Source organism: Magnolia sinica, chromosome 3 (assembly GCF_029962835.1).
Source record: "Magnolia sinica isolate HGM2019 chromosome 3, MsV1, whole genome shotgun sequence".
NCBI classification, from domain to species: domain Eukaryota; kingdom Viridiplantae; phylum Streptophyta; class Magnoliopsida; order Magnoliales; family Magnoliaceae; genus Magnolia; species Magnolia sinica.
Window position 1 is genome coordinate 15,908,803 of NC_080575.1, and position 27,299 is coordinate 15,936,101.

Genomic DNA, 27,299 nt, shown 5'->3' on the forward strand with positions numbered 1-27,299 from the left:
TTTTTATTTTTTTTCTTTTTTAAAGATCTTCATTTGAACGTGAACGCAGATTGCTCACTCACGCTGCCAGTAGCGAGGGCCCCACCATGATGTATGTGTTTTATCCATGCTGTCCATCCATTTTTTTCAGATCATTTTAAGGCATGAGTTCAAAATTGAAGCAGATTCAAATCTCAAGTGGACCACACCACGGGGAAATAGTGGTGATTGAATGGCTACCATTAAAAACTTCTTAGGGCTTACTGCAATATTTATTTGTCATCCAACTTATTTATTAGGTCACATAGACATGGATTAAGGGAAAACACAAATATCAACTTGATCCAAAAAAATTGTGACCTCCAGGAAGTTCTTGACGGTAGGCATTCAATCATCTCTGTTTCCTCTGGTGTGGTCCACCTTAGAGTTGTACATGCCACATTTTTGGCCTCATACCATAAAATGATCTGGTCAAATGGATGAATGGCATGGATAGAATTCATACATTATGGTGGGCCCACAGAGCACCAACCGTGACCATGACTGTCATCGTAGGAAGAGGTTGGATGGCAAATAAATATCACGGTGGGTTCGTTATCACCACTGCTTGATGTGGTGTGGTCAACTTTAACCTTGGATCTGTCTCATTTTTTGGCTAATACCCTAAAATAATCTGGAAAAATAGATGGATGGAGTGGATAAATCAAATACAACACGATGGCCCCCACAGAAATGCAATCCGCGTCCCTTTTTTCCTACTGCTGCTATACTTTTAGCCCTTCTTATTTGTAGGGCCCTGCGAAGAGGTACGATCTTTCTGTACCGGAGCATCCACCATCCATTTAAGCGCATCTGATCAACGGTCCAGATCAATGAACAATACACCTCGCTTTTACAAAGGGCCCCACCAGGATACTGCACTGTTCCTGCCCTGATGAATCAAGTCCGTATAATTTCTCTTCTTCTAAACTTTATTTTAGCATTTGATCTTCCGACGACTAATGCAATGGATAAGATGGCCTTCATCATAGCGGCTCCATGCAGTGGGCCTCCAGATCAACGGCTCCGATTGCCTTAGAAGTCTGCCACTTTTCAATAGAGACGCTTTCGACTCTCATGGTGGAATTGAATCAATTTAAGATCATTAAACGGGTCTGGATCAGAATTCGGACCCACCGGGTTGGGTCGGGTCCAAAGCACTGCCCCAGATGGACTGCCACTTGTTGCGGCCCATGGTTTTAAGACTCGCCGAGTCCCGTCCGACTCGTCTGAGTTGACTCAGACTCAGTTGGATACCATGAGTCGCACAGATATGGCATGAGCACAAGAATGTGGCATGAAAAAAATCTAAGGTGGACCATACCACATGAAACAATAGTGATTGAATCCTCACCATTAAAAACTTCATGGTGGCCACGGAATGTTTATTTGCCATCCAACCTGTTGATAAGGTCACAAACACCTGGATGAAGAGACCACACAAATATTATCTTGATCTAAAACTTTTTTAGCCCACAAGAAGTTTTTAATGATCGATTGCCATTGTTTCCTGCATCATGGTCCACCTGAGATTCCTGTATCATGGTCCACCTGAGATTTGGATCTACTTCAATTTTGAGATCATGCATTAAAATGATTTTCAAAACAGATAGATGGAATGGATATAAGATACATATATTATAATGGCCCCACATAAAAAGGATATCCACAAAACCACATAAGCTCTACATGGCCCACCATGATATATGTGTTTTATCCACTCCGTTCATTTGTTTATCCGGATCATTTCACATCATAGAGCTAAAAATGAGGTAGATCCTAGACTCAAATGGACCACATCATGAGAAACAATGAGGATAATGATGCCCACTTTTGAAACCTTCCTACGACCCACTATGATGTTTATATTTAATAGAGCCTATTGATAAGGATCACTTTCAAGGTCCGGCTTCAGCGGATCTCTGGATTGACCAAGGTGGGTGGGATCTGAGTGTAGGCCCACCTTGATGTACGTTCCTTACATCCATGTTGTTCAGTTCGACCGTTTATACACCTTCAAGGCATGATAAAAAAATAATAAAAATAAAGCAGATCTAAATCTCAGTTGGACAATATTACAGGAAACAGTGGTGATTGACCGTTAAAAACTTTTTGCCAACCACAAAAGTTTTGGATCAAGTTTGATATTTGTGCGAGCCCTTCATCTAGGTCCTTGTAATCTTATAAAAAGGTTGGATGGCAAATAAATATTTCAGTGGCCCCTTTTGAAGTTTTTAATGTTGGGGATTTAATCACCACTGTTTCCTATGGTGCGGTACGCTGCTGCGTATTTGAATCTACTTCATTTTTTTAATAATACCCTTAATGTAATATTTGGTTTAAATAGCATTATACTTTAATATAGTCGTAGTAAAAGCTTATCTCTTCCAAATAAAAGTCTTTTTAATCTGAAATCATTTTTTTATTTTTTAGAAGACGGAAATGCCGCTCTATCACAGTTGCCCCTTATACGGCGGGCTATCGTCTCGAAAGGAGAAATGTTATTTTAAAAAGGGACGTGGGTCCCATGAAAAATAAGGATTCGACCCACTCCTTGGCCGATTAAATCCGTTCATTTTAATCGGACAGTCGTGAACTCACAATAGGATTTTTATTTTTATTTTTTGAAGTTTTCTATTGCTTATAACTACACTAACATTGTGTATTAATTTTGAATTATTTCCTTCAGTGTGGTCCATCTGTGATTAGTTTTGCCTTCAAACTTGAACCGATGATATGAAATTAAAATCCCTTATATATGGACGGGTTGGATTTACTTCACAACAATCCAATGGGCTCCACATAAGATGTGGATGAGTTCAAAACGTAGGACCCTTCCTCACGATGACCATTTGGGCATTTCCTTCTTCGTTGTTTTTTTTTTAAATATATAAATGGTGGGAGTTTATAAAATACAAGAGGGTGTGAAAGAATACTGTAATGGATGAATTTTTATAATGGAAAGATATTGTAATAGATGAATTTTGTAATAGAAGAATGTCGCAATGCATGAATTTTATAATGTAAGAATGTTATTATGAATAAACGTGATGAACATTAAAGTAGATTAATGTTGTAATGGATGACTATTGTAATGGATGATTTTTTTGTAGTGGAAGAATATTAAGATGTAAGTATGTTGTAATGGATGAATGTTATATTGTGGATCATTAATATTTATTGTAGATTACCCATATTCACTGTGGATCGCCAATATTTTCACTGTAGATTGTTGATATTCAGTGTAGACCACTGATATTAAGAGTGGACAGCTGATATTAAGAGTTGACCGCTGATATTAAGAGTGGACATGAATATTCACCGTGGACTATTGATATTTTTATTGTGGATTGTCAATCTCATGAAAATAGTAATAACTCCCTCGTTATATGTCTGATTTAGGTGATCTTATGCTCGTTGAAAAGGTAATTTGATGAACATTAAAATGGATTTAGAATAATCTCATTTGGATACTATTTGATTGCCCGAAAGTTAATCACAGTTCAGCAGTCACTGTGGACTGCAAATATTCACTATAAATCACTAATCCCATGAAAATGACTATAACTCTCTCGTTACATGTCTAATTTGGTTGATCTTATACTTGTTCGAAAGAAAATTTGATGAAATTTCAAATGTCTTTCGAATCATCTCATTTGAACACTATTTGATTTCCTAAAAGTGGGACCAAAGTTCATCATTTACTATGGATCGCAGATATTCTGTTTGGGTCACTGATCCCACGAAAACGATCGTAACTCCCTCGTTACATGTCATATTTAGGTGATCTTGTATTCGTTAAAAAGATAATTTGATGAGATTTTAGATATCTTTAGGATTATCTCATTTGGATATTATTTAATTGCCTATAAGTGGGCTCAAAGTTCATTTATAATTCACAATAAATGATAAATTTTGGACCCACTTTTGGGTAGTCAAATGATATCCAAAAGAGATAATTCTAAATTCATTTAAAAGTTTATTAAATTATCTTTCCAATGGGTATAAGATCACTAAAATCGTGTATGTAATAAGAGAGTTAAGGTCATTTTCATGGATTAGTGACCCACATTGAATATCTGTAGTCTACAATGATTAATGAACTTTGCATCAGCTTTTGAAAAATCAAATGGTTTCTAAATGAAATTATTCTAAATCCATTTGAAAGCTCATCAAATCACCCAAATTAAACATATAACTAGGGAGTTATGACCATTTTCGTGGGATCGGCGATCCATGGTGAATATCTATGATCCACAATGAATGTATCAGTGATCCACAATGAATATTTGTGGTCCACTCTTAATATCAGTGGTCCACAGTGAATATCAGCAGTCCACTATTAATATCAGTGGTCTACACTGAATCTCGATGATTCGCAGTGAAAATATCAACGATCCATAGTGAAAATATGGCCGATCCATAATAAATATCGATGATCGACCATACAACATTCATCCATTACAACATATTTTCATCTCAACATTCTTTCATTATAAAAATTCATCCATTATAACAATCATCCATTCCAACACTCATCACATTCATCCATTACAAAATTCATCAATTCCAACATCATTTCATTATAAAAATTCATCAATTACAGTATTCTTCCACACCCTCTTTTCTTTCACAAACTCCCACCATTTATACAAAAAAAACTCCCAAAAAGCAACTATAAAGGAAACTAAGGAAGAAGGAAGGGAACCAAAAAACACCATCCTCTTCTCTAGGTAAAAACCAAAGGAAGGAATAAGGAAATGACAAAATGGTCATAGTGCGGAAGGTTCCCATATTTTGAACCCATCCACAACTTATATGGGGCTCATTGGATTGTAGTGAAGAAAATCTAACTTGTCCACATGTAAGAGATTATAATTTGATGTCATCAGTCTAAATTTGAGGGCAAAATTTATCAAAAATGGATCACATCGAAGGAAATAGTTCAAAATTAATGCACAACGTTGGTGTAGTTGCGGGCCATAAAGAACTTTCAATAAAAAATGAAAAAAAAAAAAATCTATTGTGGGTTCGCGACTGTCCAATTAAAATGAACAGATCAAATCGGCCAAGGAGTGGGCTGAATCCTTATTTTTGGTAGGGCCCATGCCCCTTTTAAAAAAAACATTTCTACTTTCGAGATGAAAGCCCACCATACGAGGGGTAGCTGCGGCGTAGGAACATTTTAGTCCTCAAAAAAATGATAAAGTGATTTTAAGGCTAAAAAAACATAAGTTTGTAGAGGATTAGCTCCTTCCACAACCACATCACAATATGAGATTATTTGGACAAAAAACTAATGAGCTTTCAAGATAGACATCATAGATATAAGGTACATAAATCAAGGTGGGCCCCCTAGTTAGTGATTAGGGGTTCGCTGATTTCGTGCCATGCCCCACTCTGAGTTGGATAAAGAGAAAGAGAAAACACGGATATCAACTTTAATCCAAAACTTTTGTCTTGCCCAAGAATTTTTTAATGGTGGTGTTAAATCACCTCGGTGTGGTAGGATCATGTCATAAAATGATCTGGCAAACTGGATGGACAAGAGTGGATAAAACACATACATCACAGTAGATCTCTATAATAAAATACATAGCCTACTGTGATGTATGTGTTTTATCCACTCTTGTTCATCTAGTTTGCCCGATCATTTTAGGACATGATCCTACTACACCAAGGTGATTCAACACCATCATTAAAAATTTCTAAGGCAAGACATAAGTTTTGGGGCCTTTCTTGGAATGAGTCTCTCTTGTCAAGGGTAAGATGTAATCTCCATAAATTGCTTGACAACTTATTGTTAGATTTTAGAGTTTGGAAAACTATTTAGATAAAATAAAATTAAAATGGGGAAAAGAGAAAACTTATTGGTTTGTAGAAGTTGAGGTGTGACGTGAGTCACTCGGCTTGAAATCGAATATGCCCACCTTGGACCATGTCCCAAGTGCAACAAGTTTCAACAGGCAATCGACCTCCAAGATACAACGACTATTACTTGTGTAATACCCAGTCCATTCCGTACCAGTTTCTATGCATATATGTACATGATAATCTACGCCCTTAGCTAGACCAAGATTAGTCGTTCATAGTATACACCCAATTGACCGGGACCTCAAGACCTTGAAACCTATCTCATATCGACCGCCCCATCGCCGCAATCGTGGAGGTACCACCCGTTCGTCGGTATGATAATCTGTTAGTGAGATACGCCGTGAAGAATAATAAGTGTATCATGTGCGCATGACACCATATATTTTATTCCACACATGTGCACAACACATATCATGCACACATGTACATGCCACACATGGGTGAGAGAATCTCTACCCATGTGTGTGATGTCACATACCCATACCTCTTCTCTCTCATGTGCATAAAAAGTCAACCTTTCTCCATGCCATACACTATACATGACATCACTACACCATGCCATCCCATGCTCCTTTAATCCACCATTAATTACAAAGCATGAATTAAGTACTATAATCCTACCCTAAGCTAATATCAATCACATTAGCTTAACTTAACCAAAAATTTATCAATTTCTTTATAAATACCCCTCCATTCCTTAGCATTTCACCATTTTTTTTCCATAAGAGAGAGAGAGAGAGAGGAGTGATCTTGGTGGGCCATCAACTCCATCAATCCCATACCTTTCATCCATCTCAACCATCAATTCCATCCCTTCCATACATCTCAACCATCCATCTAATTCATCAAGGTGAGTACACCCACCCTACTCATTCTTATTTTATTTTTGTTGTGTTTATGTATGGTAGAGATGATGTTGATGATGACGTGATTAATGGTGTGGATGATGAAGATAGTCTGATTGATGGTGAAGATAATTGCAATAATGATGATGATGCAATTAATGGTGGGGATGCATAGGAGAAAACATATAAAATTAATTTATTATAGAGTTCATGTGGGACCCATTGATAGTGGGCCCCACCAAAATGTTTGTATGGCATCCAAATCATCCATCTATTGGCCGGCTAAACTCACACACACCTACACGTATAAAAAAAAGAAGAAGAGAGAGACGCTGCCAGCAATTTGATTTAAAGGGGCAGGGGTTGTGGGTCCCCAACGGGCCCCACACATGATGTATGTATTTAATCCACGTTGTCCATTTAATTTCTCAGCTCATTTTAGCCATGGAGCTGAAAAATGAAGACAATCCAAATCTTAGGTGGCCCACACCATCTAAATTAATATGTAGACATGGCTAAAGCATATAAAAGCACTTGCTGGGCCCCACCTAAAATTTGGATGCATCTGAAACTTGGATTGAACGCTCCACCACGTGGGACACACACAACATATGGACTGGATCGTCCTGTTATGGGCCCCATATATGAGAAACAAAAAAAAAAAAAACAAACAAACGAAAAAAAAAAGCACTCTGACGCTGCTGCTGCAGTGTCTCTATTTACGCTGGAAAGAGGTGGGCCCCACCACAGGCCCTACCTTGATGTATGTCAAACATCAGCACCGTGCATTTGATGGGTCCCCTCTTAAAAATGGGTCATGCCAAAAAGCAACCGTACAAAGAACTTAAGTGGCCCACACCATCTAAAATAATGTGCAGTTATGGCTAAAACATATAAAAGTACCTTCTGGGCCCCACCTGAAATTTTGATGTATCTGAAACTTGGAATGACCCGTTAAATTAGTGGGACACACGCAATAGACGGACTGGATCGTCCTGTTATGGGCCCCAAATATGAAAAACAAAAAAAAAATTGCAAAACAGCCTGACGCTGTTGCTGCCAGCGTCTGACGCTGCAGCAAGCAGCGTCTGCTGTTCACGCTGGAAGAAAATGGGCCCCACCACAGGCCCTACCTTGATGTATGTCGAACATCAGTACCGTGCATTTGATGGGTCCACTTTAAAAATGGGTCAGCCTCAAAATTCAGCTGTACACGGAACTCATGTGGCCCACACCATCAAAAAAATGAAAATAAAAATAAATTCATGAAGCTGAATAAATCAGTAATTTTCATGGGTTTGATCATGTGGTATATGTTATATCTAAACCATTCATCCATTTGGTGAGCTTGTCTTAAGGTTTGAGAAGAAAAATAAGATAGATCTAACTATCAAGTGGGCCACACTACAAAAGCAGAAAAGATTAAATATCTACCAATGGAACCCTTTTGGGTAAGAAGTTTTGGACCAATATATGAAATTTGTATTTCCCCTTAATTCAGGTCTTGGTGACCTTATGAACATATCGAATGGAAAATAAACATTATGGAGGGCCCTATGAATGATTTAACGGTGAAATCATTATCCTCACTGCTAATTGAGGTGAGGTCCAGATAATCTTTGGTTATGATTCATTTTTAGATAATTTTCTAAAATGATCTCTAAAAGTAAATGAAAGGTGTAGATATAATAAATACATCACTTTAGGACCCATGTAACTTTGATCTCCTTGAACCATTCGTACAATTCGAAACTCAAGCATGTAAAATCACTTGTTAGGTCCACTTGAAATATGGATGTATCTAAAACTTGGTCTGACCCCTCAACCAAGCGGGACACACATAATGGATGGGCCGGATTTATGAACCACATCTCTGTAGACCTGATTATGAATATTTAATGGAGGGTAAACCTCTCAACTTGTGTGTGGTATGGCCCACTTTGATGCAGGTGTTATGCCACTTAATCTACCATGGCTATGACATGATATATATTTAAGATCCTCATCGTTTATCTATTTTATTAACCCTTTTGACGGTATGTTACCATGAAGCAGGCCCATCCAATGATTAGACAGCCGGACATTATGAAATAATATAAATTGAACTCTCATCACTAAAAAAATTTATTATGGGTCATCCTGATGATGTATTACATATTCAACCCATCTAGCCCATGTACCGGGTCCCCTTTAGAGCATTGTCCCAAAGATCAGTCAATCCAACCTGAATTGGACCATATAATACAAGGTTGCGAGAATAAGGACCTAACTATTGAATCCAACCTAAGGCCATCATGGGGTATCTATTTAATCCATGCGGACCATCCACTTCCTCATATCATTTTAGAATTTGTGCTAAAATTAAAGTAGACCTAAGTCTTGAATGAGTTACATACGACTTAACCTCATGGGAAAGCCCCATGAGCTCTACTATATAGAACTCATTGTAAATTCTATTTATTTGTGGGTCTAAGAATGTTAAGGCCCATTTTAAGTGAATGCTATATGGGCCCATCAGTGGTAGCCTTATTTGGGCCAACCATTGGGCCTCTTCGACAAGGGTTGGTAATCTCCATGTGTTGAACATATGATGAACTAGTATTATAATTTTTAAAGTAATGATGAATAATCCCTTTAATGGGCTGGTTGTGGACAGCCCTTGATCACTTGGCACTTTGGTTAGAGTATGGTCCTAAGTAATAGGATCATGTGACTTGTGTCTAAACCCTTAAACATATTTAATTATAATAAATATGTAGACTCTAGTGGTATGAGGGTGTGATATACCTGTTTGGTCCATTAATCATGTAGGTATTTGATGTATATATAGCCGCCTAATCATAGGCAATAATGGAGTATATGTAGTATACGTAGTCATCTAATTGTATGAATGTGAAATACGTACAAGGCCACCTAACCGTATGAAATCAAGTGGCATTGATGGCCATTCAATGACGTAGTTTTGTGCTTATCGATATAGATACCGCCACTTGAATCACATATAACTAAGTTGTACACTAACTGAATGTGATGTAGAGTTATATTACCCAAGCTAATGCTATTAAGGTCCTGGATTCTATACGCTGTGATCGCTAAATCGTAAATGGTATGATGAAACGTGGCTCTTGGCCCTTAACTATGCAGCACCAAATATGAGCCATTAACTATGTAACGTGTGAAGTGGTTGTAGTATAAGACTTACATAATTGGCGTAGCCATGTATTCATGGCCTATGAGTAAGGCCCATTGAGATATATTTTTGGCCCATATGATGAGGCTCATTGTGATGTATTTGAGGCCCATGTATAGGGCCCACCTATTGTGTATTTGAAGCTCATGGGTTGTGAAGCCTGATGTGGTGTATTCTTGGCCCATGTGTCGAGGCCCATAGCGATGTGTAAGGCCCATATGATACGGCCCAATGTGATGTATATGCGGCCCACGAGTGAGGCCCAATGCGATGAATGTGCAGCCCTTGCGAGAGACCCAAAGCGATGTATATGAGGACCAATGTGATGTGTGATTTCGTCATGATGTATGTATTGATGTTTATGTGGGTCACTCCTTGGGAGTAATGTTGCTTAAATGTCCACATTAACGGGCAATGATGGTTGAATGTCCATATTGTGACCTTCCTTTAGGCCTTGTTAGGCCCATTCTCACCGATTCCAATTGACGATGCCGATTATGAGTACATGATAGCATAACATCATGATACATGCCCATACGTATCATCTGCATGTTCGTTATGAGATGTGGTTGATTATTACATATGTCATTGAGCATGTTACTATGAGACTCCCTGATAGGCGGAGGTTATCTCACATGAGTGCACGGTATGCGCAGGATTGATGCATGACTGGATTGTATGACTCATGCATCTTGCATTGTATGCCCTAGCGACATCAGGGCTGTAGCCTCCACAAGCATATCGTGGATGGCTAGATGGGATACCGAAAATATTTGGTTCTAGCATACGGGCGTCATAGATGTCCCTGGGTGAAAATTCCTAAACCTCCGAGGCCAGGAGACGCCCTAACGTCGAGACCGAGTGGATACATGAGCGCCCGAGTGCCGAATACCAGGAGGCCGCGTCTCCCATTGTGTCGTGGTCGGTTGGGAGGGGGTGTGGCCTTACCCGCCCGAGGGTAGGGGGCATTACTAGGCTGAGTTTGACCAGCTCGTAAATGTGTCCGCTATCGACGTGCCGGATAGGTATTGACAGACTATTGGTCAGGCGGATAGTGAGGTTTCTTACGCTCACTTGGACTGTGCTGCTGGGAGAGAGACAGTGCCATTTGAAGTATACTAAACCTCGGTGATGATCCCAGAGATGAACTGTACTGATATGTGGACTTATTGAGCAGGAGTTGCATACTCATTCATTCATTCATTCATTATTCACACGGGCGGGTGGTGCACAACTATTTATTGTGTGTACCTTCACAATGGCCAGGATTTCGGTTACGGCACGCGACTAACCTGAGATCAGGAGTTTACCACATTGAGTCTGACTATCCAAATTAGGTATGTGACTATTTTGGATAGAAGCCCCTTGTGATAGACCCCATAGTCTGCGATACTACATACTACCATCCCGACCTCACTCCAGTATAGTCATTTCATTCGCACCACATATTGTATTGCATCCTCGACATCTGATATTTGGCTCTTTATAACTCCTCATTTACATGCTGATTTATATTGCGTACTCTAATATTGTATGACTCATGGACTTGTCAGTATTTTCGATATTGTATAATTATGGCATGACAATATGATGATGATGATGTGATTACGGATGCATGTAATATTATTATGGCTATGGTATGATTTCCTTGTAGCATATTTATCTTGCCTGCATATAGGACACACTGCACACACGTGTGTACTCACTAGGCTTTTTGCCTAAGCCTCCTATTTTTCATTTTTTTTCAGGGTTGGAGTAGCTTGGAAGACTTAGCTTTCTTGATGCATTGCATTTATTCTTCGATTTGGGCAATGTTGACGTTACGTATCTTTTGTAAAGCATTGTACTTATAACCATCGGGACTTATGATGGAGAGTGTTGCTTGGTAGTTTGATCATGGATCTTCATGCTCAAGTATTACTATGTATATAAAAAAAATAAAAAAAATTCAGTCAAAAATCTTCCTTGTGGTGCGCTGAACTCGGGACTTGGTGTATGGAAGTCGAGTGCCGAATTCGGGGCATCACGGAAGCTGTCCGTCCCCAGGTTTGGGGCGTGACAACTTGGTCACAACGGTAAACTCACTGTACACGGCCTCGAATCACTTGCAGTCTTAACCCGAATCAGAAAATATTTAAACAATACTTTAAACGTAAAACCGAACTTTTTCTTACCCTTAAAACCTGATGAGAGGAAGTTTATTTATAGACTTTATGTGGATACCCTTAATGGTGTAGAGACACCTTTAAAAAAAAGGTTGTGATTATTGAGTTTAAACTCAATTGATGCGACTTTTATGCCTAAGAAGATACAACTTTTCAAAACAAAATACGAAAGGGTAAAACCCTTCGAACTTGTGTGAAATGACACATCCATAGGGCACACGCGCACCTATGGCCATGGCTATGGCCTGCCCCGAGGAAAAATTTGAAACACTAGAATTTAAAATACAACAATCCCCTAAATATTTTAAAATTTAAAACATTTCAGGTTAAGATGGAAGAATTGTTCGTGTAATGGTGTTGTTGTCACCATAGACTTGAACCGATATTAGAGTAAGCAAAACAAGTTTACAGGAATTAGGTACACCATAGTCTTGAACCTTACTCCTTTTGATGTAAATCGCAAATACATGCTACTCACATAACTTTTTCGCTACAAGTAATAATGCGATTCGGTGCATTTTGTCTATGCACCATTACATGGATTTCATGATTGATCTAGAGAATTCGCCTAGATTATCATAAGAAATACCCTCCACCCACACACCCATATACACGAATTCCATCAAGTGTACACAACAATTGTGTACACCACCAAATATATAGTTATGAATTCATTAAGAATTCAAAAACTCATTGTTTTTTATTGCTGCTCACACTGCTACACCATAGAAGAGGCTCATTTATATCAGTGTAACTTTCTACCTCGTGTTTTATTGTTTACCCATTGAACCTATCTCATAGGATCTTTAGTTGTATAGGTTGGGTTGCAAATACTGGTAGCTCATATATTAGGTTCAACCTCATTCCCTTTGATATATCATTGATAAATATTTTATATAGTCATTTGGTCAAAGGATATAAAAGATTATGACTCATGTGCCTTCTACCTTCACCCGACAATACTCCATCAGGCTTTCACCTATTATGAAAAATTCACTATTACTACCTTTCATATGAGTTAGGCCATGTCTTACTCTTAATGTGGCTGACCATCGATATGACTTGTGATGCATAAAATCTTTATGTATTTGCACGTAATCTAGTGTTCGGACTTTTGGTTGATGAAACTATGACAATCCAGGAGGCTTCAAAAGGATGTTTGATGCGTCCACCGTTGAAACATATAAATGGCCACAAAAGTTTCGAATAAGTTTTTGTGTTTTCACTACATCCCTCCGGGAATGACCTTACAAAATGTTTGGATGGCATATAAACATGAAGGCGGAGTCTAAGAAGGTTTTAACAATAGGAAACTCTTTCTCCAATTCTTTCTCGCGTATGACCGCCTTGACTTTTGGATCTATTTGATTTTTAGTCTCATTTCTTAAAATGATTGGGCAAAATGGATGGACAAAGAGGATTTCTCACAAACATTACGATGGGCCCCACCTAGCATCCCACCGCAGGAACTTCGCCAAAGGCCTCTCGCAGGAAATCCATGTCCCCCGCAAGCGGACGCACTAGGTGGGTGATGTTTCTTATAAATCCACACCATCCATTCGTTTTAGGACGTCATTTTAGAACATGATACAAAAAATGAGATGTATCCAAAACTCAAGTGGTCCATACCAGGGGAAACAATTTATACTTAGTGACCACCGTCGTATGCCCATAAAGGTTCATATCAGGAAATATTAATAGTTTTTTCAATCCATCCGAGTGGGAATAACCTTATAAATGGTTTGGATGGAATATAAATATCAAGGAAGATCCCAGGAAGGTTTCAATAGTAGGAAACTCTTTCCCTGGTTTTTCCTCTTGTCAGACACACTTGAGTCTTGGATCCAACTCATTTTTGATCGCATGTCCTAAAATGAGCTCCCACAAGGGATGGACGGTGTGGATTTCTCGCAAACATCACTATAGGCCCCACCTAGCATCAGAGCGCAGGAACTTCTTGCGAAAGGCTTCCGTAGGAAATCCTCGTCCCCCGCGAGCCATTAAAAGGGAAACGGATTAGCTACTCCCTCGCCTCCAGCCAATGGCTGGTGGTCGGTGCTCTATGGTACCCACCATGATGTATGTGTTTCATCCATGCCATCCATCTATTTTTCTAGATCATTTTATTGCATGAGAGAAAAAATGAGGTATATCCCAATCTCAAGTGGACCACATTACAGGAAACAGTGTTGAATGAATTTCGACCATTAAAAACTTTTTGGGGGGCATAAAAGTTTTGGATCAAGTTGATCTTTGTTTTTTTCCCTTCATCTGGGTCCGTATGACTTAATCAACATATTAGATGTCAAATAAATAGTACAATGGGCCGTAGGAGGATTTTAATGGTGGATATTCAATCGTTATTGTTATCATATGGTGTGGTCCATCTGAGATTTGTATTCTTATCATTTTTTGTATTAAGCCCTAAAATGATCAATAGAAATGAATGAACGGAGTGGATGAAGCACATACATCATGTTGGGGCCCATAGAGCACCGACCATCAACCTCAGGGCTGGTGGCGGGGGGTGTAGCCAATCCGTTCCCATTAAAAGGTTGGAAACGGGTTGGCTACTCACCCGCCACCAGCTGATGGCTGGTGGTCGGTGCTCTGTGGGCCCCATCATAATGTATGTGTTTCATCCATGCCGTCCCTCTATTTTTCTAGATCATTTTATGGTATAAGACAAAATATGAGGTATATCCCAATCTCAAGTAGACCACATGATAGGAATTAGGAAACAGTGACAAATGAATGTAGACCATTAAAAACCTTTTGGGGGCCATAAAAGTTTTCGATCAAGCTGATATTTGTTTTTTCCCTTCATCTAGGTCTATATGACCTAATCAACAGATTAGATGCCAAATAAACAGTATAGTGGGCCTTAGGAGGATTTTAATGGTGGATATCCAATCACTATTTATTTCCTGTGGTGTGGTCCACCTGAGATTTATATATCTCTAATTTTTAGAAACAAGCATTAAAATGATATTTAAAAATGGATGAACAGAATTGATGAAACATATACATCATGGTGGGGCTCACAAAGCGGCGACCACCACCCACCGGGCTATGGCAGGGGACTAGCCAATCCGCTCTTAAAGGGCGCGGAATGCAGATTGGTACTACTCCACCAGACATAGATAGCGATGGACGGAAGCTGTCGGCCCAGTGACGTGGCTACCAGCAAGCTGGCTAGTGGTCGGTGTTATTTGGGTCCCACCAACGTATGTATTTTATCCATGATGTCCATTCATTTTTCCAAATCATTTTAGGGCTTGAAAAAATAAGACATTTAAATCTAAGGTGGATCACACCATAGAAAAACAGCTGTAATTGAATGTCCACCGTTCAAAAACCTCTCACGCCTGCCGTAATATTTATTTTACATCCCAACCTATTGATTACGTCGTGTGCTTGAAGGGAAAAGACAAATATCATCTTGATACAAAACTTTCGTGGACACCGAGAAAATTTTAATAGTGGACGTTCAATCAATACTGTTTTTTCTGATGTAGTCCACTTGAGATTTGGATTTACTTCATTTTAAGCTTAAATATTAAAATTATTTGGAAAATAAAAAAGATGTACGGACACATAAAGCCATCGGCTAGTGTCAGGGTTCTGTCAGAGGATTTGTGGGACCAACATGATGTATATGTTTTATCCATGCCATCTATCTATTTTGACAGATCATTTCAGGACATGAAACAAAAAAGGAGAAAGATTTACTTCTCAAGTGGACCACGCGACAGGAAGCAACCGAGATTGAATTTATGCGGTTGAAAACTTCCTGGACCGACCGTGATGTTTTATTTGCCATCCAACCTGTTAATAAGGTCACATAGATCTCAACGAAGGAAAAACATAAATATCAGATTCATCCAAAACTTCCACGACTCATTAGAAGTTTTCAATGGTAAGCTTTCAATTCCCACTGCTTCTTATGGTGTGGTCCACTTGAGACTTCAATCTTCCTCATTTTTTTTTATATCTCATGACCTAAAATGATCTTTCAAAATGAATGAAGGGCGTGGATAATTAAAATATACATCATGGTGGCCCCACAGAGCCCATGACCGGGTCCTGGTAGGGTAGTAGCCCATCCGTGCCGCTGCCACAATGATATACCTGTGACCGGAGCTGTGTGGGCCACAAAGATATTCGAGACAAATCCACTCCGTCTATCTGTTTCTAAAGAGCAAAATAGGATGGGAATCTAAAATCAGGCATATCCAAAACTCATGTGGACCATACCACATGAAACAGTAGGGATTGAACGCCTGGGATGATAGAAGTTTTGTATCAAGATGATATTTGTTCCTATAGTTTATCTGAGTGGTAATAACCATATGAACGGTTTGGATGGCATATAAACATCATGTTCATCTCCAGGAGGGTTTCAGCATGGTTGTTTCCGTTCCCACTGTTTCGTATGTGATGGCCCACATTATTTTTAGATCTGCTTGATGTTTAGAATCCTAACATATTGTGGTCTTTAAAAACAGATGGACGGAGTGGATTTGTCACGAACATCTCTGTGGGACCCAGACAGCCCCAGGCACAGGTATATCTATGTGCCCCGGGGTACATGCAATCCGCTCACCATCTTGAGAGTTGAGACACTCTCTTTCACGTTGCCTGTCAGCATGCATCGCATCGCAAACCCACTTTGATCCCAACCATTCAAAATAGGCGCTAAAACCCTAACTTTGAAGAAAATCAATTGAATTGGTTTCTAAAGAATGGACCGGCAATACTGTACGGAGTTGCTTTTATAGGAAAACCAGCTTTACGGAAGTTAAAAGAGTCCAAACGGCCACCAAAAACCTTCGGTAGCTAATGACCAAGAGGGATATGGCCCAAGGGAGGCAGGGCTCTGTGGGACCCACCGTGATGTAAGTGTTTTATCCACGCTGTTCATCGTTTTTATCAGATCATTTTAATATGTGATCCAAAAAATGAGGTAGGTCAAAGGCTTAAATGGACCACAAAATGGGAATTGAACGTCCACCTTTAAAAACTTCTTGGGAGCTGGAGAAGTTTCGGATCAAGCTGATATTTGTGTTTTCACTTCATCCATGTCTACATGATCTTATGAATAGCTTGGATGGTAAAAAAAAATAACGGTGGCCCTTAGAAAGGTTTCATTATCACTGCAGCTTCCTTTAGTGGTCCATTGGAGCTGTGGACCTGCCTTATTTTTGGGATCATACCTTAAAATGATCTGAGAAAAGTGATGAACGGCGTGGATAAAACACTTACATCACGGTGGGCCCCACGGATGCAATCCGCGACCTGGCCCAAGTGGGCTGGGGACCAAGATCACCTTCCTGGAGTACCATTCAGTGCCACAACATGATTGGTGGGCCTACTTTGATTGATCAGTGTAGTAGGGCTGTACCATGTGGGCTCATTTACATATACATGTGTGTGAATGTACTGACACATGGAAAATGGCATTAGGAGGTCGACATCATGGGAGCTTCCCATGAGGTCGAGCTTGTGGGCCCCACTGATTTTTTTGGACATCCACACCATGCATTTGGTAGGTACCTTCTAGGTTATGGGATGTACCAAAAATCAACTGTAGGTGGAACTCAGGTAGGCCATACTATCTGAAACCATGGGAAATCTTACTTAAAACATCTAAAAGCACTTGGTGAGACTCACCTGAGTTTTTGATATGGCTGAAACTTAGTGTGACCCCTCATGCATAATAGATGGGGTGGATTTCAGAAACACATCCCAGTGGGCCATATAAATGATCCTGAAGGTTTTAATGGGTGAGAATCTACTCTCAATTATTGTTTGTGGTGTGGCCCACCGGCACATAGAGCTCTACTTGTGGAAAGCTCCCTTACACCAACCTCATAGTACCTTTCTTTCCCTGTGGGGAGAAGGTACTGTTGAGGTCGACCTCATGGAAAGCTTCCCATTAGGTTGAGCTCCGTGGGTCCCATCGTGATGTCTGACGAACATCCGTACCATTAATCGGATGCACCCTTCCATGGTGATGGTGATCCATGGGCCTAAAAATAAGTCGTCCAACCCATGACCTAGGTGGGCCACACCATAGACAACAGTTGATAATGGGTGTGCATGTATAAGAATATCTTATGACTATTTTGGTTTTCTTCAAGGCGTCCAAAATAATAAGGGTTACGAATATTTTAATAATGGGAATCTAAGTGCTATTTTTAAAATACCGGTGACGGTTTGTGCATGTATAAGAATTAATTGAAGAATGATTGTCCAACTATAACATGCACAAATCTCCACTCAATTTACCCACATGAACTATAATAAAATCAAAATGAACGGTACAAATTGTGGGACCTGATTTAGATGGCTCTTAAACCAAAGTTCCTTGAGATTTTCTTTGATTTTTTAATGGATGGTCGAAATGAAAATAATCAATGGTACAAAGATAATAAATCAGAGCTGAGCATGTAGTGATGTGAAGTGGATTGGGTATTGAGTAACTCTGGGGTCCAGCACGATTTGTGTATTTTATCCACCCCGTCCATCCATTTTACCAGATAATTTTAGGGCTTGAACCCAAAAATTGAAGCACATCCAAAGCTCACACGGACCACGCGACGGGAAACAGTGTGAATTGAATGTCTACCATTGAATAATTCTTGGGGGCCACATAGTTTTGGATCAAGCTGATATTTGTGTTTTCTCCTCATCCATGTCTGTGTGATCTTCTGAACAGGTTGGATGATAAATTAACATCACTGTGGGCCCTAGCAAGGTTTCAATGGTGGATATCATTATTCCCACAGTTTCCTGTGGCGTGGTCCACTTGAGCTTTGAATATGCTTCAATTTTGGGCTCAACCACTAAAATGAGCTGGAAGATGGACGGCATGGATAAACCACATACATTCACAGTGGGCTCAACGAGTTTTCTCAGTACAATAAAAGCATAACTAAGCAATCCGATTTAGTAGTAATGAGCTCTCTAAAATGGGGTTAATGGAATCAATGTATTCATTCCACCTTCACAATTTCAAGGTGATTAACTCCCCTCCCTTCTGGATCCTTACTCTGGCTCGGGTGGTAGACTCTCAGGAGTTTCAACACCCGGTCAAGGGTTCGAGTATCCGTAAGTGGTGAAATTCCACTAGTGTGAGCTTGTGGGATGTGTGTGCATGTTTAAAAAAAAAAAAAAACCTCACTTCTAAAACTCCCGCCCATTGGTCAGATACAGAAATTGCTAATGAGTTTTCCCACATATACAGTTCCATACCATTAATCCATGGCTATCAATTTTGATGTTAAAATATAAAATGCCAGGCAGTCCAAATTCAATAGGTAAAAATCAAATGGCTAGGGTAGTTCGATGAGCGTGATTTTTGGCATATTTTCCATCAGCAATGAGGCCGACAATTTCCACGGTCTCAATTGAGAGAGAGAGTGGATGGATAGTCACATTTTAGGAAAAAGGCAGTGAACTATTGCTATAGTCTAGCTCAAAAGAATACAAAAATCAACATAATTAACATCTTCAACCATTTTTGTCGTGTATCTAGATATAAGTCTAGATCATTTTTATTTTATTTTTTTCCTTTTCTTTTTTATGAAGACAGGGTGTCCCCACCCCATTTATCGGATGCAACCACATGCATCAGATAATCCCAGTGAGGGGTCTGTGAGGAACAAACCCACGGCTGTGAGGAGCAAACCCACGGCGCTAGCCATTCGCCCAAACTTTGTGCAGGTTCTAAGTCTAGTTCGTTGACTCAAGCCATTTAGTGATTAGTGAATAATTTTTGAAACCAGACTCGCCCCCACTCACTTTGGACTCAGACCCACTAGTTATCAGGTTGGGTCCAATTGCCCATCAGGTCAATCCAATCCATTTCTGTCCCTACTTGCAAACCCCTCCCTCCACCATGAAAACTATCAGCACAACATTATTCTAAGTAATGTGCAAAGGTTACTCTCCTTTTCCTACTTGTGGATGAAATTGCTCAGGTGATGTGGGAGACATCACACAAGACCTGCATTTAAATCCATTGTCAATAACTGGTCCATGTAAATGGAGTCTGGCAAGTGTGTGTATAAACACACACACCCCTGAAATTAAATAAAATTCGATAGACATGCAATTTCAATTTCTATCTGTTACCGTTCATTTGTTTCCCTGACAGAAACTAAATATCCTCGCATTAATCATGTTTAGCCTCAAGTTTACATACTATGGGTATCTTTCCTAATTGGAAAAATATCAGGAACACAGATCCATTTCAGGCACACGTGTCGACATGCATCCATGTGTATGCTATCTTAAAGATCATGCATTATCATGACATGCGCATAGACGCCGAAAAGCATTCCAAGGATCTAAAGCCAACCAACCTCACTTTAGGCCTTCAATGCCAGCTTGTTTAGAATGGCATTTGTCCTCTCGGCATTTGTCCTCTCATCCGAAGAAAGCTTATATGTGTCGTAGAAGTCCAATATTTCCATGGAGATGTTCTTTACCTACGAAAACCACAGCAATTTAAGCCATTGATGATAGAGTATCTGAATACAAACAGGTCATGGAGTGAGGAAATAATGGATCCCGCATACGATTCCAAACATGCGATGCCCATGGCTCATTACTCCAGACCATCAATCTGAAGTGCACCACAATGGATAGGACCCAGTCCAAGTGGGTCCATCATCAACGGTCTGGATTACCTAACAAAGGGCCCCACATGTATGAATTTTCTGCAGGACCCCTATGACTCAAACAAAGGTCCCCAAAAGAAGTTATTCTCTTTACCACATTCATATCAACACGGAGCTCTTCAAACCATGCGGTTGTGTCTTTATCTTTGAGTACAGATGCAATGTATATACAAGCCAGTGCGATCATGTATGGAGGATAAATAAGGATGAGATCCATCCTATAAGTGTCGTTTACAAGAGACCTGCACCTTCAACATACGAAGTCAGCACATGAAGATCTTTCTCTGCTACATGTGGAGGTACAAACTGGAGGCACTGAATCAGTTCGCTTACACACACACACACACACACACACACACACATGGAATCAAAGCTCGGCTGAAGTGAGTCAGCTCAGTTTTGGTGCTAAAAATCCCTGTCAACCCCCCCAAAACCATAGTTCCAAAACTCGGTGACTAAGCTTGAAACTCAACAGAGTCAACTTGACTCGGCTAAATTTTTGAGCTGGGTGCTGAGTGTGGCTCAGTCCGAAGTTGAGAGGACTCATTGAGTCAGCTCACTAACTCAGAAAACTCGACAAGACATGCCATGACTTGAGCCGAGTTAAACACCTGGTCAACCTTTTTTTAAACCAAAAGAAAAAAAAAAAAAGCCACCAAGTTTAGAACTTAGGCCATTTGCTAAGGAAGCCAAAGTCTATTAATATACCATCCGAATGGTGATAAGAAAAATTCCTTGTAAGTTTTTAGACTTTAAGATGTTGGATGATAAACCTGTTTTAGCCCTAAGCCGAATTTTAGGTATTCATCCAACAAATTATTACTGAAGGTAGTAACCTCGATAGGTACCCCCTAATCCCCACTATAATTGCTAAGTTGCTGCCTTGTAGGAAGGATGTATGGAAGGCCTTAAATAGAGAAAAGATGTTATGTCCTAAGATCTCTTAAAATATTCTCCTAATCCAAGAAGAATCTAGACTTCGTGATATTGGAGGATCGGTCTCCTAACTAAGAGACACTCAGATTGGATACACTTGATCGTGTGCTAGCTTTGATTAATCCTTAAACCTGAGGTCATGAAGGACTTCATGGTCCTAGTGTTGGGCCTTGACACACTTTTTGAGGTCACATTAGTGGCCAACATGTGAGTGCTGTTGGGTGCACATATTAGGGTGCAATAGAAACCTTACATGCCTAATAAGGGATCCACTAGTCTTCTTGGGAATTAGTTGTGGATAGATCTTATTAATCAGACCATCCATCAAGTGATTTAAAATTGCCCAATGCTCTTAAATATCTTAAAAAGGGTTAAAGGTGTCCCGTATCGGTATCGGTTGGCGTAACAGTGCCCTCCGAAACCGATACGGATACGGGGGTGTAACGGCCCATAACGGCTCAATTATTTTTTTTTGCCAAAAAAATATGAATTAAATCCGGAATATTTTAAGTATTCCAAATATACATTCATTTATAAATTGGAACATGTTTATGGTGGTGTAACGGTCCACTCTTTGGTGAGAAGTTGTATCGAACTGTCTGATTAATTTTTTAACCAGATAACTTGAATTTAACTACAAAATTCATATATTTAATTTTTTAAATATGTAATTTATATACTTAACAACTTGATATCATTTCTCCCAATAGTTCTTTAAAAAATGAAATTAAATTCAGGTAGATGGCGTTGCCAATTTGGGGCTGACTTGGAGGACCAATCTATTCTCCAAATCAGCCTCAAATTCATGCCATTTATTGTCATTATCCCACTTATAAATTGGTGGACATTTATTGGATAGTGAATCATAAAAAAAAATAAAAATCAAAAGGCCCTATTTTAAAAAATAAAAGTTCACAAATTAACAATTAAAACTATTCAAATAATTTGATTTTGGCATTGTGAGTTAGCAATTGCAGTCCATAATTTAATTGTCAAATTTTAAGTTAATATATGTCTCGTGTACAATTTTTTAAGGCTTGAATTAGGAGGGACTCGGATGTAAAGTGCAACACACGTGTCAAAGTTTTTTGGGTCCCACCCGTGATGAATGTGTTATATCCACACCGTGCATCCATTTTGCCAAATAATTTTAGGGCATGAGCCCAAAAATGAGGCACATCCAAAGCTCAGATGGATCGCACCGTAAAAAACAACAATAATTAAACGTTCACCGTTAAAAATTTATTGGGGGCTAGAAAAGTTTTAGATCAAGCTGACATGTGTGTTTTCCCTTCATCCACGTCAATGTGACCCAATTAACAGGTTAGATTGAAAATAAACATTACAGTGGACTTCAAGAAATTTTTAATGGTGAGCATTCTATAACCACTATTTCCTATGGTGTGGTCCACCTGAGATTTGGATATTACTAATTTTTTGAATCCTGGCCTAAAATGATGTGGCAAAATGGATGGACGATATGGATAAAATATATACATCATAGTGGGGCCCACTCGGGTCTGATCAGATTGGATGGAAAATAAACGTTACCGTGAAAATCATTATCTTTGTTGCTATTTTTGGTGTGGTCCAGATGATCTCTGAATATAATTCATTTTTTGGGTGGTGCTCTAAAATGATCTCTGAAAATAGATGAACGGTGTAGATGTAATAAATACATCACTGTGGAGCCCATATAACTTTCATCTCCTTTGAACCGTTCGTACAACTCGAAGCTCGAGGAGTGTCAGCGCTCGTCTTCGCGTGACACGTACCTACAGCAGTCCGCAGCTCGCTACTGCAAATTAAAAAAAAAAATGGAGAGAGGGAAACGAAAAGAAAAAAAGAGGGAAAGAAGAGAGAAAAGAAAAAAAGAGGGAAAGGGGGAAAGAAGAGATTGAGAGAGAGAGAGAGAGAGAGAGAGAGAGAGAGAGAGAGAGGAAGAAGAAGAAGAAGAACAGGAAGAAGCCGCAGCTGCTCGAGAAGAAGAAGAAGAAGAAGAAGAAGAAGAAGAAGAAAGAGAAGAAGAAAAGAAAGGAAAAAAAGGTATGTTTTTTTTTTTGTTTTTTGTTTTTTGCTTCTTTTTTTTTCCAGGGCCCGTAACAGCCGTTACGGGTCCGTAACGGCCGTTATGGCCCGTAACGGCCCCGTAACGGCCGTTACGGTCACAGAATTCCGTAACGGCCATTTCGACCCCGTATCGCGTAACGGGTCCCACCGTTACCGTTACGTATCGGCCGTTACGGCCGATACGTAACCAATTTGAGATACCATGGCAGCGCACCGTAGGTTGAGGATACGCTTATTTTAGCTATTTTATAAGTTTTACCTTCATGTAACTATTTCAATGTTTATTACTATACCACAATAGATCCTTTTAAGTTCAATTATTAAATACTGAGTCAAGTGAAGACTTGGTCAAGTCTTCAATCCGACCTGACCCAGCTGGACATAAGAGTCAAGTCTTTACCAAGGAATCTTCATACAGAGATCTGACTGTTGGAGGGTGGTGTTTAGGATGGACAGGATTTTTCCTCAAGGAGATGGTGAAAGAGCAAGGATTCTGTTTAGGAAGTCTATAGCGGAGATAGTCCTCTAAACCATGATCATGCTTGTAGTGTGTGACACTCACTGCTATTGTGTTTCTGGTGACCAAGTGGTTTGGGTGCCGACTTTTAGGAGGGACCTGTTTGAAGATGACATTGAAGGATTCCTCAGCCTCATGGTACAATTTAATAGGTTGATGCCTTCCATATGGGAGACTTCTATCAATGGAAGTAAAAAGGGGAAAGATTAGGAAAGTTTTCAGCTAATTCCTTCTATGCTACTTTTTTTTTTAGAGTAATAATTTTATTAAGAAAAGGCTGAAGACTAACAATTACAACTCAGTCTGTAGAATAGGAAACAAAAGACACCCATCTATTACATTTGCCGCTACAGCCCAATTCATTACATTCAATTTAGCCCCTGTGAACACCTCCGGAATCTGCCCGCACCAATTCCTAAAACAGCAATCCCCAACCAAGTCAATAGAAAGCTCTCTATCGAACCCTACATGACACCCCAAACAGGTTAAGAAAGTTATCTCAGACTCCTTTGGCAAATAGGCAATGAATTAAGAGATGAACAATAGACTCCTCACTATGCATGCACATTATGCAAACAATCGGGAGAACCTTCTGTCTCCTGCGAAGATGCTCTACTGTTAACACCTTATTCCTTACCACTAAACATGCCAAAACTGCAACCTCAGAGGGAGCACCATAATGCCACACCAAAGCAATAGGACTCAGGTGACTTTCCAATTAAGGCCCACCTAGTATTCTATACAAAGACTTTACCGAGAATCGCCCTGATTTTTCTTTGGTCCATACCATCTCGTCCCTTTCTCCCTGGCCTTACACTGTGCAATAGCTTCGAAAGCCTAAGCAAATTTTTGATTTCTTCGTCTAATAAATTCTTATGACAAGGAGGGGCCCAAATCACTTCATTGGCTGAAAAAAGAGAAGTAACAAGCCACCACTAAATTAAGCTTTGAGGAAATTCTTGCCAGCCTTGGGAAGACTTCCTTCAATGCTTTTTCACTCAACCAAAGATCCTCCCAAAACCATATGTTCCTGCCATCTCCCAAGAGAAACCCATAACCTGGTTTTCCTAAGACCTCTTCCTTCAATGCTTTTTTGCCCAACCAAACGTCCTCCCAAAATCGAATGCTCTTGCCATCTCCCAAAGAGAAACCCGTACCTTTCATAAGCTTTGGTCTTAGTATAGCCACAGACTTGCACAGCCCTATATAAGGATGAAGCCTTTGTTCACCACCCCCCATCCTGCACCCCATATTTCGTTTCTAACACCTCTTACCATAAGGTACCTTGTTCAGAACTAAACCTCCAAATGTTGGGACCTACTGGGAGAGAGAAGCAACCAGAAATGGGAGGAGACATATCAAGGGAGGGAAGTGGGTCTGGGTAGAGGAACTCGGGAGCGACCAGGTGGTCAGTGTCAAACCAGAGGTGATCCAACAGGCTTGGGGCTTCTTGCAGTGGTCTCTCATAGCTACCACTAGAGACAGTGCTTTTATCTTGCAGGTCAAGAGGTGGTTGGAGGAGTCTTGCAATCTGCACTAGCTTGATTTTAAGATCAAACCAATGAATGTTAAGGAGGTTTGGATCAGCATGTGTCCAGAGGTGAAGTTAGATCAGATAATCTTTGCTGGGATTTTATACAGAGATGGATCAGTGGAGATGTAGTGCAAATGGTCAGAATATTCCTTCTTCAGGAAAGAAGACTACTGGTTTTTGTTTTGGGGCATTCTGATGGATCTCTGGTTCACAGAAGTTTTTGTTGCTGCTGAGTCTTGTATCAGAGAGGTTATAGCCATTGATGAGGCAATGGAAAATGGGGATGAGATAGGGGTTGCTGGGGTTAGCATTAGCAAGAAGAGATCGATAGTTGTTCCCAAATCGATCAAAATCGCAACAGGGTCTGACATGCTGGAGGTGTGGGTTGAAAGGGAGAGGGAGATCTTTGCCCAGAGGGGGGAGATTTGGAGGAATAGGGAGCCTTAAGCTTTGACAGGGATCCATGTCTGTTGTAAGTCGAAGGAAGATGGAGCACTCCCTACCTGCTCCAGCAGAGTACCGGATACAAGCCCGACGACATGTCAGCCTGCTATAGCTGGTTGAATCGGGTCTCAGCGCAAAATGTGAGATGTCATGTGGGAGCACAGTCCATAGTTTATGTGGCTCCGGGACTCTCTTCGGGTTTAGGTTCAGATCCTGATCCTGGTCGGAGCCTCCTTTATCATCCCTCTGCTTGCATCGGACCGCTTCAAATCTTGGTTTGGGATTCATGTCCTCCTCAGCTAGGTTCGGCCGACGGATGTTATAAGGAGAGGGAAGAGGTGGTGTCGGGGGTTGACACATCTTGCCTCCTGTTCAAATGTGGCTACCTCGTTAATACGTGAGAGGGTTGTTGGCGAACTGGCTATTTTATCCCCCCGTCATGTGCGAATCACTTAAGATCTCCGGCACGTGTCTCCAATCGTCACACGTGGGAGACTTCGCACCTTTTTCTCTGGTCAAAAACCCTTCCCATCCTCTTCCAAGCAGATTTTAAAAATATTAGATATATATATATATATATATATATATATATATAGTGAGAGAGAGAGAGAGAGAGAGAGAGAGAGAGAGAGAGAGAGAGAGAGAGAGAGAGACGGAGCCAGTTCGCAAGACTGAGGCCCCGCTGCCGCAGTTTCTTGTTATAGAAGCAAAAGTAAGTGAAATGGAGTCCACAGACCACATCAACGAAGACTTCCAAGTTATGGCAGATTGTGACATGGAATCAGAGGACCAGAAAAGCTTAGGTGTGCAGGATCGGTGAGCTGTCTCAGTCAGCTCTACAGGAAATCAGGGTAGTGAGACTACAATAGGGGAGTTGGAGTTTGGAAACTCGCTAGAGGAGGTTGTAATCATTACACCTCTTCACGCTTTCGAACATGGAGGACACTTCAAATGCAAAAGATTAGTTGCAAGCAGCGTCAATTACTTGGGACGAAGCTCGACCCTCCCGGGGGGTTTCC

At 40.1% G+C, this 27,299-nt stretch overlaps 1 protein-coding gene across 2 annotated transcripts in view; it reads right to left on the reverse strand.

The window, feature by feature from the left end:
• Positions 1-20,138: 20,138 nt before the first annotated feature.
• LOC131239604 (cyclin-C1-1-like) overlaps positions 20,139-27,299 on the reverse strand; it is a 51,162-nt gene continuing 44,001 nt past the window's right edge. The window contains exons 8-9 of one of the 2 annotated variants that reach the window (XM_058237382.1): positions 20,874-21,021; positions 20,139-20,587 (exon numbers count right to left, since the gene is read on the reverse strand). In XM_058237382.1, the coding sequence (XP_058093365.1) occupies positions 20,468-20,587; positions 20,874-21,021 (268 nt within the window). In that variant the 3' untranslated portion in view covers positions 20,139-20,467. Of the gene's footprint in view, positions 20,588-20,873; positions 21,028-27,299 lie in introns of both variants that reach the window. The other variant, XM_058237381.1, reaches the window with a different exon arrangement.